General features: G+C 40.8%; 1 protein-coding gene across 8 annotated transcripts in view; it reads left to right on the top strand.

Annotated features, from left to right (window-relative positions):
- Nucleotides 1-5328, top strand: part of ADAMTS6 (ADAM metallopeptidase with thrombospondin type 1 motif 6) — a 330357-nt gene extending 325029 nt beyond the window's left edge. For all 8 annotated transcript variants that reach the window (XR_012413697.1, XM_015451548.4, XM_065546321.2 and 5 more), the window contains one exon: nt 2121-5328. Coding sequence is in view for 7 of the 8 variants with exons in the window: in XM_015451548.4 (XP_015307034.1) it covers nt 2121-2230 (110 nt within the window). In the remaining variant the exon portion in view is untranslated. The remainder of the gene's footprint in view (nt 1-2120) is intronic.
- The last annotated feature ends 9602 nt before the right edge of the window (nt 5329-14930 follow it).

The following is a 14930-nucleotide window of genomic DNA, read 5'->3' as shown; positions in this document are numbered from 1 at the left end:
ATGTTGGCCAGGCTGGTCTTGAACTCCTGACCTCACGTGATCCACCCACCTCAGCCTCCCAAAGTGCTGGGATTACAAACATGAGCCACTGTGCCCAGCCAACTATTTATATTTGTAATAGCCTTAATTGGTGAGTGGATAGGCGGGTGAAGGGAGAAGCAATTATGAATATTCTATTTCATTTCTTATGTATTATAATTTAGTCAGATTATAAAGTTTAAATCTAAAAGGGAAATTGGTGAATTTGCTTATAATTTGCTCAACCCAGAGTTTTCTTGGTCCAGCTACTCTTCCAAAAATGGAGTAGTAAATCTAATGAAGTTGTGCCCCAGGAAATACTCTGGTTTGTTTTGTCTTCAAACTGACTCGTATCTTTAGGGCAGTATTTTCTCAGCAGTAATTCAAATATTGCATCCTCATTGAGATATTTGGAGTGTAGCTCCTTGCTTCCTTTCTGTCAGGCAATAAAGATACTAATAACTAATAATTGTAATAATAATAGCAATTCAGTATCCTACACTTATCCCATACTTCCTGTGTTCCAGGCACTGCTCTAGTTGACATTCATAAGGATACACATGTTACATGTTAAATGTTACATGTGAGTGTGGGTTCTCTAATCATTTCTATTTTACAGATGAGAAAACTTAAGCACAAAGAGGTTAAGTGATTTGTCCCTTCTACCTTCTTCCAGCTAAAACTTAAATTTACTGAGGATCCTAGCGTGAAAAGTTTTAATTCAGATTTCTAGCTATAAATCTCTCTGTAAGTCAAATGTTGAGTAAGGGAGTTAGATGGTGGCAGAGGTTATGTTTTCAGAGGATTTGGGAGTTCCAGTTTCAAATTTTAAGACTTTCACCAAAGGAGCATTTAAAAAGTGAGGTCAATAAGACTGTTATCTTAATCGTCAATAATGAGAACTGGGAATTTTTCCATTTCTTTGCATTTAATTTTCCATGTTTATCATATGGCCCATATGATAAACTACAATGTATGTGATCTCTTAGAACTTCAGTGGGTTTTTGAAGCCAGGAAAAAACAAGCAAACAACAAAAACTGTTCTGTAACATGAACTTTACCCACTGCCCAGCCTGATTCCTAATTACCTTCAACAATTTACCCAGATGCTTCACTATAACTACCTGGAAAAATGAGGGTGGAACTTTGGTTCTAGCAGGCATGTGAAAATTTCGTTGCTAGGTTTACAGAGTATCCTAAATCTCCAAATAAAAGTGACAAGTATAGTGGAAAAGAATATTATTACTAGCGGTGGGGTTGTATGGGGCCAGGGGGAGTTCTGAGAATCAAAGGCCCGTGTCCCTTTCTCTACACTGGACCCTCATCCCACCTTCTGCAACCAGCCGCAAGGGGAGATGGAGAAAGAATCATTTATTCACCTTCTGGCTGCAAGAACTGCAGACTGCAACTGTGGCAGTTCTAGCACTGAGGAGAAAATACACATAGGAAAAAAGAAGACCATGTCTCACTTCCAAATTAAAAAAAGACATTTCTACATGTTTCCATAACCCACAGACTGCTGCCATTTGAGGCCAACCCCTCAAAGCTTTCTTCTTTGTCTAGTGTAGTTGCTGAATCTAGGCCACTCTCAGCAATCCTTTTGATTCACCCAGGCCCATCCCCACGCCTCACAGATGCAGAGATTCTCTGGAGACATGTGTACTTTGGTATCAAACAGTGCAACTCATGTTTGATTTTGGATAACCTTGCACTGTTGAATAAAATAACCCTTGAGAAAGAAGCAATAAAAGCTCTGTAAGAAAAATGACTCATGTTTCCAAGCTGTCTAAAGTGATCACTTATCCCAGCAAATGGTAATTCTTTCAAGACACAGTGGGCATACACCATACTTATAAAAATCTGGAAGGAAAGCCTTGCAAACATTTTTTTTAAATTGTGTTAAAATATATCAAAAGAATGTTTCTAGTAGACTGTACCAGGCAGGGTATGCTTAAAAACAAAAACAAAAACCACATGGAGGTCGAAGCCAAGGTGGATTGACCCAAAGGGGGTCCTTGCTGAACATGCAGGCCGCATCGGCTTGTTTATGTACTTGTTTATGTGCCTCTAATTGTTTTCCATTTTCTGCCCCCATTCGTTAGAGTGCAAAGATGTGAATAAAGTGGCTTATTGCCCACTGGTGCTGAAGTTCAAATTCTGCAGTCGAGCATACTTCAGACAGATGTGTTGTAAGACCTGCCAAGGACACTGACCCACAGAAAGCCAGAGAGAGTGCCTTGTCATTTCATCATGGAAATGCGTCCATCAAAGAGAGACACCCAGAGGAAGAGGATTGATGTCCTTGCAAATGCATTACCCTGTGGAAAACGTAACCACTGGTCAGCCCTAGCTGACAAGATTTCAATATTATTTTAACTTCTGTGAAGTGGGATTTATTGATCCAAAGTGCTGGACACAGTATTAGGAGGGAATGCCAGATTGGAGAGATCCAAACAACACAGGGAGACTTGCTTACTGTGGAGCGTTTGTGTTCTTTCGAGTAAATCCAATAGCCTGTTTACCTCCTTGGACCATTAAGATAATTTTTATTATGGACTTAGCAATGACACTGAATCCATTTGTATTTAAAACTGTTTAAAATGTAGCTGTTACGACTTGGTCAACTATGGAAGTGAAGAAGGTTCAGAATTCTTAAGTCATAGCTTAAAAATATTTACTGTACTTTATCTCACTACAACAGCACCACGATTTAAATTATAAAACGGGCTTTGGACTATAATTTAAGGAGCAATTATAAATCAAAAGTAATGAAAGTTTGTATTATTTTTCTTCATTCCACTTAATTTCCTTAGGAATAATCCCCCGGTTCTGAACACTGCTGTGAGCCATATATAAAACTATATTAAACTGAACAATAATGAGGGGCATAGTTTAAAGCAGTGCATCAGTTACTGCAGCTGTGCAAGTCTATAAACTCAGTGCTGAAAGACTGTGGCCAACTTGCCATTGTGCAAGTAAAGCTGAGATTTCCATTAAAACTTTAAGAGAAAAACATTTCAATTTCATGCAGAAACCAGACCTGGGGTATGGTAGAGACTAAAGGACCAGGCCCTTTACTGCCACCACACAGGATGCCTTAGTTCTTATTTGAGTCCCCCCAACTCACTTGTGTTTACATCCACTCCAGCCACAGCATGGCTTCTGCCCTTTGGATTGCTGCACGCATGTTGAGCTTACTGAGATGATACCATGCAAAAGATAGACTGGCTCGGTAACAACCAGGCAGACCCTTTTGCAATTTGCTGACAATTATGATGGGTTCCAGATGTCCCTTCTTTGATATGGTAGAAGGGCATTTATTTATATGACAGCAAATGTGTGTGTGTGTGCGGGCGCTTTTAAGTGTGTGGATAGATGAGTGTGCTTGCACATAATGTGCTATTTCTGTGAGTTTTAAAGTAGGCAAGGGATAATAACCAAAGAAGAAAATTTCATGAAGACTAGACATCATAAAGCATAATATTAATAGTCACTCAACCAAGTATTTTGTATTTTTTATGGATTCTCTGAATGGCAATTAAATGTGAAACCCAGTTCCTTGGGCAAGTCAAATTCTAGAATCACATCCACCTAAATTAAAATGACTAGCTCGTATTTTCCCTATCTTCAAGTTTCACATCCTGCTCATCAAAAGACTTGACAGCAAGACTTAGAATGAAAAAGGGTACTTGTTTTATATTAATATTTTTTACTTGAACACGTGTAGCTTGCAGCAGGTTCTTGATGAATGTGCTTTGTGTCCAAAATGCCTCCCCATTGTACACAGGTGTACACCATGCATGCATCAACACCTAAAACTCAAAACTAAATGACTATTTTGTAAGGTTAACACTTTCAGTTAAAGAGCATGTTTGACTTGATTCCATCATGGTGCTCTTAAATTACATATCAGTGTATCACATATATCATGATCTAATGCAGATGACTAGGTTTTTTCCAAAAGAAAGACAGACCCTCAGACACCAAAAGCCAATCTAAACTCCCAGATTTGCTGTGGACAATCAGCATGGAATGTTTTCTGCACTCTCAGTCATGACCACCTGTATCTTGTTACCTGCTTTCTGTCTCAACACCACAGTTCTCAACCCTGAGCCTTCCAGGAAGAGCTATTGATGATACAAGAGGAATCACCAGGGCCCGGGTCTAAGATGCCATTAGAAGACCTGCCCAAGTGCCGTCTTAGCCATTCAGTGAAGGGCAAGCAGCCCACGGGCAGCATGACCCGAGCACTGAATTCCCTTGGGCCTTTTCAAAGACCAGTTAACTTGGTGCTAATGTGCCCTAGTGAAATAAAACAAAGAAATAAAAGGTGGGTGGTTTCTGTGGCATTTTAGGCATAGGTTTGCAATCCAGATCTGATTTTCTCCAACATAAATATCAGCTCATGTTTTTATTTCAAAAAGATTTCTTATTACCGAATAAAAGCTATTTTTTACCTCACCTGGAAACTACCATTGTGAGGGCCATCCCCCAGGCACTCCACAGCACCTTGGCTGATGCTGGAAGAGGAGGGCAGCCAGTGTCACTTCCGGGATGTGAGAACAAAATGCAGGCACACCTTAGGGGCAGAATCAGAGTGCCTTTCTAGAGGGAGCCACGCACAAAATGTAACAGGATGAAGCAGTTTCAGGTAGGCCTTGAATTTAAACCTGAGTAGGTTAAAACAATTCTATTTCATAGCACATCACAATACTGCTGCTACTCTGTAGCCACCCCCATGGCTACATGATGCCCTATTCCTAAATAATAACAATACGATTGTCAGTGGAGGCTGGGCCACCATGGCAGACCTTCAAAAGTAGTGAGCTATGTAGACTACTTAGGGAACCCCAGGGAAACTGGTACCCTACACCTGGGAGCAGTATCTGCCACTGGGATAAAGGCCTACTAAAAAAGGAAAGGTAAATGTACCCTAATGATTAACCCCATGAGATTCATATGATTTCCAAACAGTCCATTTCATTAGGAACTTTTTTATTTGAATGAATGTCACATAGGTATTCTCAGTAACACAGAACGAAATTACCTTTGTATTATTGTGATTAGTTGTTGCTTATTATTTTATACTCAGTAATAATGTGGTACACTGTTAATTTTTTTGCTTTTGTAAATTATATTCTAATTTATTGCCATGTTTCCTAACACTTGTCCTACATTCATTCTCCTGCTTGTAATGAAAATGAAAAAATCATTGTAACACTTGATGGAGTGAAATTCCACGCCAGGCACAGAATTTTTTTGACATAGATAATTTAGTAAAATAAAAATTCAGCTTATAATAATGATACAGATTGAAGTTGTCTGTTCCCTGAAAAGCCTGTGTTAAACTTGCAGTACTGAGAATGAATTCCCTTGGGATACCACACTTACATTATCCAAATTATCCAAGTATAATCTAGGATTGGGATGATTTGCTGTATCCTTATTACCCTCCTCAGAGATTGCATCTATTTCTATGTGTTTTAGTCCTGTCTAAATGCAAGAGTGTCAGGTATTACTGGTGGGGCTACATCCCCAGCCACCATCAGCCACTCCTCTGAGGCCCCAAAGAAGTCCAGACTGGTGGCTGCCACACCCCCTCAATTGCTAGTGCCCAACTCTTTTGCTCTCCTTTTCTTTTTTCTTTTCTTTCTTTCTTTTTATTTTTTTGAGACAGAGTCTCGCTCTGTCGCCCAGGCTGGAGTGCCGTGGCGCGATCTTGGCTCACTGCAAGCTCCACCACCCGGGTTCACACCATTCTACTGCCTCAGCCTCCCAAGTAGCTGGGACTACGGGCACCTGTCATCACGCCCAGCTAATATTTTGTGTTTTTAGTAGAGACGGGGTTTCACCGTGTTAGCCAGGATGGTCTCGATCTCCTGACCTCATGATCCACCTGCCTTGGCCTCCCAAAGTGCTGGGATTACAGGTGTGAGCCACCGCACCCGACCCTGCTCTCCTTTTCTTGCCTTCCATGTAAATTATTTAATATAGCAAGATAGTTCACTGTGCCAAGGGCACTAAAGCAAATGAATTCATACTTGAGGGATTTTTCTAGTCAGGGCAAAGAAACATGATGAGCTCACTTTCTAGCTTTAGCATTTCCTTTTGGGCTGAAGATGAACTAATGACTCAGTCTTTGCTGAGTTGAGGAATACGATGATATGCAAAGGAACTCAGAAAAAATTTTGAATATGAAGGTGACCCTCTTGCATGCTTAGCTATTTGAGTACTTTTTTTCTTTTTCTTTTTTGTTGTTGTTGAGATGGAGTCTCACTCTGTTGCCAGGCTGGAGTACAATGGTGCAATCTTGGCTCACTGCAACCTCTGCCTCCCAGGTTCAAGCGATTCTCCTGCCTCAGCCTCCTGAGTAGCTGGGATTACAGGCGCACGCTACCATGCCCAGCTAGTTTTTGTATTTTTAGTAGAGATGGGGTTTCACCATGTTGGCCAGGATGGTCTCGATCTCTTGGCCTCATGGTCTGCCCACCTCGGCATCACAATGTGCTGGGATTACAGGCGTGAGCCACCACTCCCAGCCAGCTATTGGAGTACTTTCATAATGACAACTTCAATTACATAAGAAAAGTGGAACTGGCTGGGTGCAGTGGCTTATTCCTGTAATCTCAACACTGTAGGAGGCCAAGACAGGTGGATCACCTGAGGCCAGGAGTTGGAGACCAGCCTGGGCAACATTGTGAGACATCATCTCCACCAAAAATAAAAGATGTGAAATGTTCAGACTTGATGGTGCTTTATTCTACCCACTCCGATGTCTCATACACACCATACCCTGTTGTTTCTTCATTAAAAGAAATCAGGTTGCATCACGTGAGACAATTAGATAGTCTTAGAAGAGTGTTTCTCCAAGGTTACCATAGCAACCAAAAGCTGCTGAACTATGAATACTCAGTTCATGAGAAGACTGTGGATGATACCAACCATTTTAACCTCCCACTGCAGTTGCAAAGGATAATTCTGCTGGGGTTGGGGAGGGAGGAATACCAAGAAACAAGATTTACTTTAGCTTAGATTCTTAAGTATCAAGTCTAGTATCTTTTCAGCTACAGTTGTTTTCAAGTTTCCAATTAAATGCCTTTTTTCCCTTTGACATATCAAAAGGACACTATCCTGCTTAGGGTACTGACTCCAAGGACAGTCTGCCTTCCATGGAGACTCGGCCACTCCTCAGGGAGCATGGGGATCATCCTTAAGCCTTTATGCTCCAAAAGGCCCGATGTTTTTCCAAGCAAATTCAGGAAAAAGTTAGGTCTTGGAACAAAAACATGTGAATTTGCATGGCTAATATAAGACTCATTACTTTTTAAAGAAGGAAAAAGAAATCTTGTTCAGGTAGAAAAAGAAGTCACAGCCCAAGAGAACTGAAAAATTCTAATTAAGTGGTCACAGGAAAGTTGCTGCATTTAAAAGTGACAGATAAGTGGCCGGGCACAGTGGCTCACACCTATAATCCCAGCACTTTGGGAGGCCAAGGTGGGCGGATCACAAGGTCAGGAGATAGAGACCATCCTGGCTAACATGGTGAAACCCTGTCTCTACTAAAAATACACAAAAAAACAAAAAACAAAAAACAAAAAAACCCAAAAACATTAGCCAGGCGTGGTGGTGGGCGCTTGTAGTCCCAGCTACTCGGGAGGCTGAGGCAGGAGAATGGCGTGAACCTGGGAGACAGAGCTTGCAGTGAGCCAAGATCACCTCACTGCACTCCAGCCTGGGCAACAGAGCAAGACTCTATCTCAAAAAATAAAAAAGTCACAGATAATTTTTGTTTGGAATTCTCTCTCATTCATACCATCAGAATGTGTGGAATAAACTAACATACATTTTTAAAAAGAACAGCTGTTCACAATGGTTTTGTGCCTGAGTTCAAAACCTCAAACTTGAACTTAAAAAGAAAATGGTCTTTTCTCCCATCTTTTTCTCAGAGGGCTATTTCTAGCATTCATTGTCCCCCATTTCATCCACAGATGATATGAGGCCTGAAATGGAACTGTGGTTTAAAAGCTGGCTCCACTTTGTGGGGAAACCAAGGTTATGCCTGTGTTGTCTTTTGATCAATGACTCCCCTTGCCCATTGAAAGCCTTGAGCTGCATAGGTGATGAAGTGAATTTCCACAGCTATGTCCTGTCTTCACCAGAATGACACCGTGTGGTTTGCACAAGGGCCCAATACTACATGATGTCCCTGACACCAGGGACTGGGAAGCCTGAATATTACCGTTCACCTCGGGGCACACGACATCATGCCTAACCAATCGGATTTCATTGCCCAGACCTTAGAGCTTGTGAAAATTTCTTCTTGGCTTGGATACCCTACATTGCAGAAAGTTTGCATGTAAGAGGGACAAGTTATCCACCAACTTCAGGCCTCCCAGAAGTCAGAGTGCCTTCCTCAGGTCGATGGTTCAACACTAGGTGGCTTCTACTAGCTCCAGGCGGATAGGATTCTGGGAGGAGTCTAGTCTGTGCCCCCCAGCAAGGGGAGTTAGGGGTGGCAAGTCCCCTTATAGGCCCACAGAACTATGCTCACTTTGAAATTCCTGCTGGCAGAGCAATAATTGTGAGATGAGGCCCCTGAAATTCCAAGCGAAGGTGGCAGCAGGAAGTCCCCGTCCAGGGCCACTCCAGGCCAGGTGTGAGCCTCTGTGTATGGAGAGGGGCATCAACCATGGTCATTCATTCATACAGCTAATATTTGCTGAGCATCTGCTGCACCCAGGTCCTGTGCTAAGCACTTAACATATGCTGTCTCATTGAGTGTTTTACAACAAAACTAGGAGGACAGTACTATCAGTCCCCATTGACAAGTGCCAAAACTGAGGCACAGAGAGGTTAAGTTGCCAGGGGTCACAGGACCAATGCGAGAAGTATCACCTCTTCAGCACACAGAGGGGCAGCTGCCAGATCTGCATCTGGGGCAGGGAAGTTGAGAAGGGTGCTCATTGGCTGGAGAGATACCCATTCACCAAACCACAGGAAATAACGTCCTATTTCCTGAGGAACAATGGTCCTGAGGCCTTGGGAGGGGCCTCAGGAGTCAGGGAACAGGGAACTTTGGGCTCCCGTCTCGGTAGGTGGTGGTATTGACTACAGGAATCTCAACGATAACAGAATTACAAGTGGGGACCTAAAGTGGTTTCTAGGAGTTAATGGCAAGAGGTAGAAAAGAAAGGTCAGAAACATTCTAGGATGGAAGATGTCTCAATGGCAGTTAGCAGCCAAACACAGCGTAGGGGGCTCTCATCTCCCCTGAAATACCTTGTCGTAACTCATGGAGCCTATACCTGCCTGACAGTCTACTGCACCATTTCCAGACGTGCCAGACGTCTAGGAAATAGGCCTAGCTGACCTATTTCAACATAACTGGAACGGATGATTTCCATGTTGGCTCTAGGATACATTATACGGAGTAAAGGTGGGTTTCTTTCTGTTTCAATCACAGCAAGACCATCAGGGCTTGAAAAGTTGGGCCATCAGGTTGCCGCGAGCAAGCACATTCTTTGACCTTCTGTGGTGGGTCCACAGAGTGGAACCAGGTGTTCTTTCAGCCCATGCCAGAATGTATTGGCCGCCCAACTGGCCGCCTGCCTCCACCCCACCAACAGGGCTTTGGCTGGCCCTCTACCATACAGCTGTTTGGGGAGACACAGGTGGCCACCCACGCTCGTGCCCAGGCCAGCAGCTGTGTTGGCCTGATTCAGCCTGGCAAGATAGACCCTCCTGTGCTTCTGCCCCTGTGCCCCAACTTCTCCCTGAGCCAGGTCACTCAGGGATTAGGGAGTAGGAAAGCCAAAGGGTAGATACACTGTGTATTAAATGCATTCATAAACTTGTTTCGTGACCCAAAGGCAATAAACAAGAGACTACTTCTTCAATATCATCAATTTTGGTATTTTATTTTTAATAATTCAAATTAATGTTATGTAAATGAATAGAACTTTAGTTCCCATCTCTTGTTTGTATTATTGTTAGAATAAAAATCTCCTGTTGCTATGTATCTATAATAAATATGAAGGTAAAAAAGGATTACATCCCAACTTCAGCAAAATGCTATCTGGGAGACCATGCTAGGTGCCCAGATAATAATTATCACAGGAGCACGATTGGATATACTGAAAAAGCACCCACAGGAGTGGCTAAAATATAATATGAGCTGAATGAAAAAGGGTAGCAACATCCATGTTATCACAGCCAAGCTAATTGCAATAAGAAATAGTTCTATTCATGAAGTTTAGAATAGGAAAAAAGCAAAATTGAGAAATTAAATATTTTATTTTGAGATTTAAAAAAGAGACTCTATGTTGAAACTACGAAATAAGATAATAAGCTGCAGGCACATCTAGCTTTGAGGAGTATCTCAACGTAGGTAGGGCCAGGACCCCACCTGATGCACATAGGGTCCAGGTCCCCACCAATGTCGAAAGCTCCTACTAGAGGGAAGTAGTAGGGGGACCCACTGTTTCATTTTATCTCACATTTAAACCCAATTACAGAAATAATTGTGCAAACCATCCCATACCAGCCTCTAAAATCAACACATTAGTACTTCACTATCCAAATGAATGTTGTCTCCTTCCATGTAGCAATTGGAGATCACTCCATACTTATTCTAAGAGTAAAATCATCATTCAAGAAAGTTTTAAAATTGCTTCTTTAGACTGTCTCTCAGGGAAAGATAAATTTGATTTTCATAGAAGCCCAAACTCATTCAAAATAAAATCTGGTAAGTAATTTGCATATAACCATTTTGGCCCCAAATATGTCTTACAAATTGACCCAAGGTGATACCATGAAAGGTATTCCAAATATGCTTTGAATAAGTGACCACTTTAAAGGATTTTGTTCATTTGGATTAAAAAAAATGCTGGTTTTTTTTCTAAAAATTATTGGGATGTCTTCATTATTCTACTTAAAATTCATGTAATACATTTCACTAAATGTACTGTTACTTCCAATTCTAAAATTAGCCGGAACCTGAACCACCTAAATGGCATTATCTGTCTGTCAGGGTAAAGAAAGATCTCTGACATATTTGAGGACTGAGTAACCCTTAAAACCAGGAAAACAAACCACTTCTCCAGAAACAGGAAATGGGCAAACAGCTGTCCTTACAGGATTCTCTTTCTCAGAGTCCCTAGAGTACAAAGTCTCCTTCCCAAGGGACTAATTAAGGGAAGTCTGTCAGCAACGTTAATGAAGACCCTGTGGAGCATGCAAGCCCCAGAGTTCTGCTTCCTGACTACAGAGTCAGGGAGATGGGACCATACAGATGTGCCCTTTTCACACTACTATATGTTTGCTCAATTTCCGTAGCTCAAATCATTTCCCATTTACTTATATGAGAATTCCAAAATGAGCCTGTCTTTTGACTGATAACCTTAATTGACTGTGTGCACCAATTGACATTCCAGCATTGAGTGTCTTCTCCCTCAGCCTGCTTTCCTTCCAGAGTTTTCAAGGAAGTTGTTAATGATATGTAAACAAATACTTAAACCTATGGGGAGAACACTATTATTTTAAGAAATTCCAAGAGTGAATCTTTCGGAGAGGATAATTACTCCTATGTTTAACTTTGAAGTTTGAGTTCTCATCATGAGTTTTTTAAAAAATAAAATACATATATATATCCCAAGACACAAACATTTTTTCCTAACATTTCTGCAGAAACTTGCCTTTAAGTCCACAATCTTTACATCTTTTTCTCCCTGAAAGAACCTTTTTAATACACAGCCTCTCTAAACAGCTTTTGAAGGCTCCATGGGTGGCCAGGAGTTCCTATTTGCCAAATTTAGCAATGACAGCTATGGTTATGGACACTGTTGGAGTAGAATGTCCCTAATCAAGATGAAAACTTAACCTTAAAAGTAATGTTTAAATTTCTCACCCTCAGAGAAAATATTTGCAAACTATGCATCTGACAAAGGTCTAATATCCAGAATCCATAAGGAATTTAAACAATTCAACAAGCAAAAAACAATAGCCCCATTAGAAAGTGGGCAAAGAACATGAACAGATACTTTTCAAAATAAGGCAGACAAATGGCAGATGAGCATATGAAAACAAGATCAACATCACTGATTATTACAGAAATGCAAATCAGAATCACAATGAGATACCATCTCATAGCAGTCAGAATGGCTGTTCTTAAAAAATAAACAAAAATAGCAAGTGTTTGTGAGGCCGCAGAGAAAAGGGAATTATTATACACTGCTGGTGGGAATGTAAATTAGTTCAGCCACTGTGGAAAGCAATTTGGAGATTGTCAAGGAACTAAAAATAGAACTACCGTTCAACTCAGCAATCCCATAACAGGGTATGTACCCAAAGGAAAATAAATCGTTCTGCCAAAGACATACGCACTCATATGTTCATTGCAGTACTATTCACAATAGCAAAGACTTGTAATCAACCCAGGTGCCCATCAATGGTGGACTGGAAAAAGAAAATGTGGTATTAATACATAGTAACTGGGGAGGTGAAAAATCTCTAGAATGAGAACTACAAAATACTGCTCACAGAAATCAGAGATGACACAAACAAATGGAAAAACACTTCATGCTCATGTATACAAAGAATATCATTAAAATGGACATGTTGCCCAAAGCAATGTATAGATTCAATGCTATTCCTATCAAACTACCCATGATATTCTTCACAGAACTAGAAAAAACTATTTTAAAATGTGTATGTTTAAAATAGTTTTTAAAAAAACTATTTTAAAATTCAAAAAAGACCCCAATAGCCAAGGCAATCCCAAGCAAAAAGAACAAAACTGGAGGCATCACACTACCCAACTTCAAACAATGCCACAAGGCTACAGTAACCAAAACAGCATGGTACTGGTACAAAAACAGACACAAAGACCAATGGAACAGAATAAAAAGCCCAAAAATAAGGCCGCACACCTACACCCATCTGATCTTCAACAAAGCTGACAAAAACAAACAATGGAGAAATGATTCCCCATTCAACAAATGGTGCTGGGAGAACTGGCTAACCACATGCAGAAGATTGAAACTGGACCCCTTCCTTACACCATACACAAAAATCAACTCAAGATGGATTAAAGACTTAAATGTAAAACCCACAACTATAAAACCCTAGAAGACAATCTAGGCAATGCCATTATGAACATAGCAATGGGCAGATGCCAAAAGCAATTGCAATTAAAGCAAAAATTGACAAATGGGATCTAATTAAACTAAAGAGCTTCTACACAGCAACAGAAACTATCAACAGAGTAAATAAACTATAGAATGGGAGAAAATATTTGCAAAATTTGCATCTGACAAAGGTCTAATATCCAGCATCTATAAGGAACTTAAACAAATTTACAAGAAAAAAACAAATAACGCAATTAAAAAGTAGGCAAAAGACATGATCAGACACTTTTCAAAAAAAGACATACATGCAGTCAACAAGCATATGAGAAAAAGCTAAATGTCACTGACTATTAGAGAAATGCAAATCCAAACCACAATGAGATACCATCTCACACCAGTCAGAAGAGCTATTATTTAAAAATCAAAACATAAGAGATGCTGGCAAGGTTGTGAAGAAAAAGGAATGCTTATACACTGTTGGTGACAGTGTAACTTAGTTCAATCATTGCGGAAAGCAGTGTGGCAATTCCTCAAGGACCTAAAAACAGAAATGCCATTTGACCCAGCAGTCCCATTACCACATGTTCTCACTCATAAGTGGGAGCTAAATGATGAGAACACATGGACACATAGAGTGAGGAACAACATACAGTGGGGCCTACTGAAGGGTGGAGGAAGGGAGGAAGGAGAGGATCAGGAAAAATAACTAATGGGTACTAGGCTTAATCTGGGTGATGAAATAATCTATACAACAAATCCCATGACACAAGTTTACCTATGTAACAAAACTGCACATGTACCCGTGAACTTAAAAGTTTAAAAAAAAAAAAAAAGAAAGAAAGAAAATGTGGTAGATATATTCCATGGAATACTACCCAGCCACAACAAAGAATGAAATCATGTCTTTTGTAGCAACATGATTGCAGCTAGAAGCCATTATCCTAAAAGAGTTAACACAGAAACAGAAAACCAAATACAAAACCAGAATACCAAATACATGTCCTGTCTCATAAGTGGGAGCCAATCACTGGGTATACATGGCCATAGAGATGGGACAATAGACACTGGGGACTACTGGAGAGGGGAGAGTAAGAATGGAAAAACTATATATTGGGTATTATGCTCACTACCTGGATGATGGGATCAATCATACCCCAAACCTCAGCATCATGCAATACACCCATGGAACACATGTGCACATGTGCCCCGGGAATCTAAATGAAAGTTGGGCCAGGCACAGTGCCTCATGCCTGTAATCCCAGCACTTTGAGAGGCCAAGGCAGGTGGATCACTTGAGGTCAGGAGTTCAAGACCAGCCTGGTCAACATATTGAAATCCTGTCTCTTTTAGAAATGCAAAATTTAGCTGGGTGTGGTGGCAGGTGCCTATAATCCTAGCTTCTCAGGAGGCTGAAGCAGGAGAATCACTTGAACCTGGGAGGTAGAAGTTGCAGTGACCCGAGATTGCACCATTGCCCTCCAGCCTGGATGAAAAGAGCAAAACTCTGGCTCAAATAAATAAACAAATAAATAAATATAAAATAAAATAAAATGAAAGTTAAAAATTTTTTTTAAAAATTCCGCATCAAAATTTTCTAACCAGATCAATTTTTTTATTTTATTATACTTTATGTTCTAGGGTACATGTACACAACATGCAGGTTTGTTACATATGTATACATGTGCCATGTTGGTGTGCTGCACCCATTAACTCGTCATTTACATTAGGTATATCTCCTAATGCTATCCCTCCCCACTCCCCCCACCCCACGACAGGCCCCAGCGTGTG

The sequence above is a fragment of the Macaca fascicularis genome, chromosome 6 (genome assembly GCF_037993035.2).
Source record: "Macaca fascicularis isolate 582-1 chromosome 6, T2T-MFA8v1.1".
In the NCBI taxonomy this organism is placed as follows: domain Eukaryota; kingdom Metazoa; phylum Chordata; class Mammalia; order Primates; family Cercopithecidae; genus Macaca; species Macaca fascicularis.
This window is presented reverse-complemented; position numbering and strand designations above follow the sequence as displayed.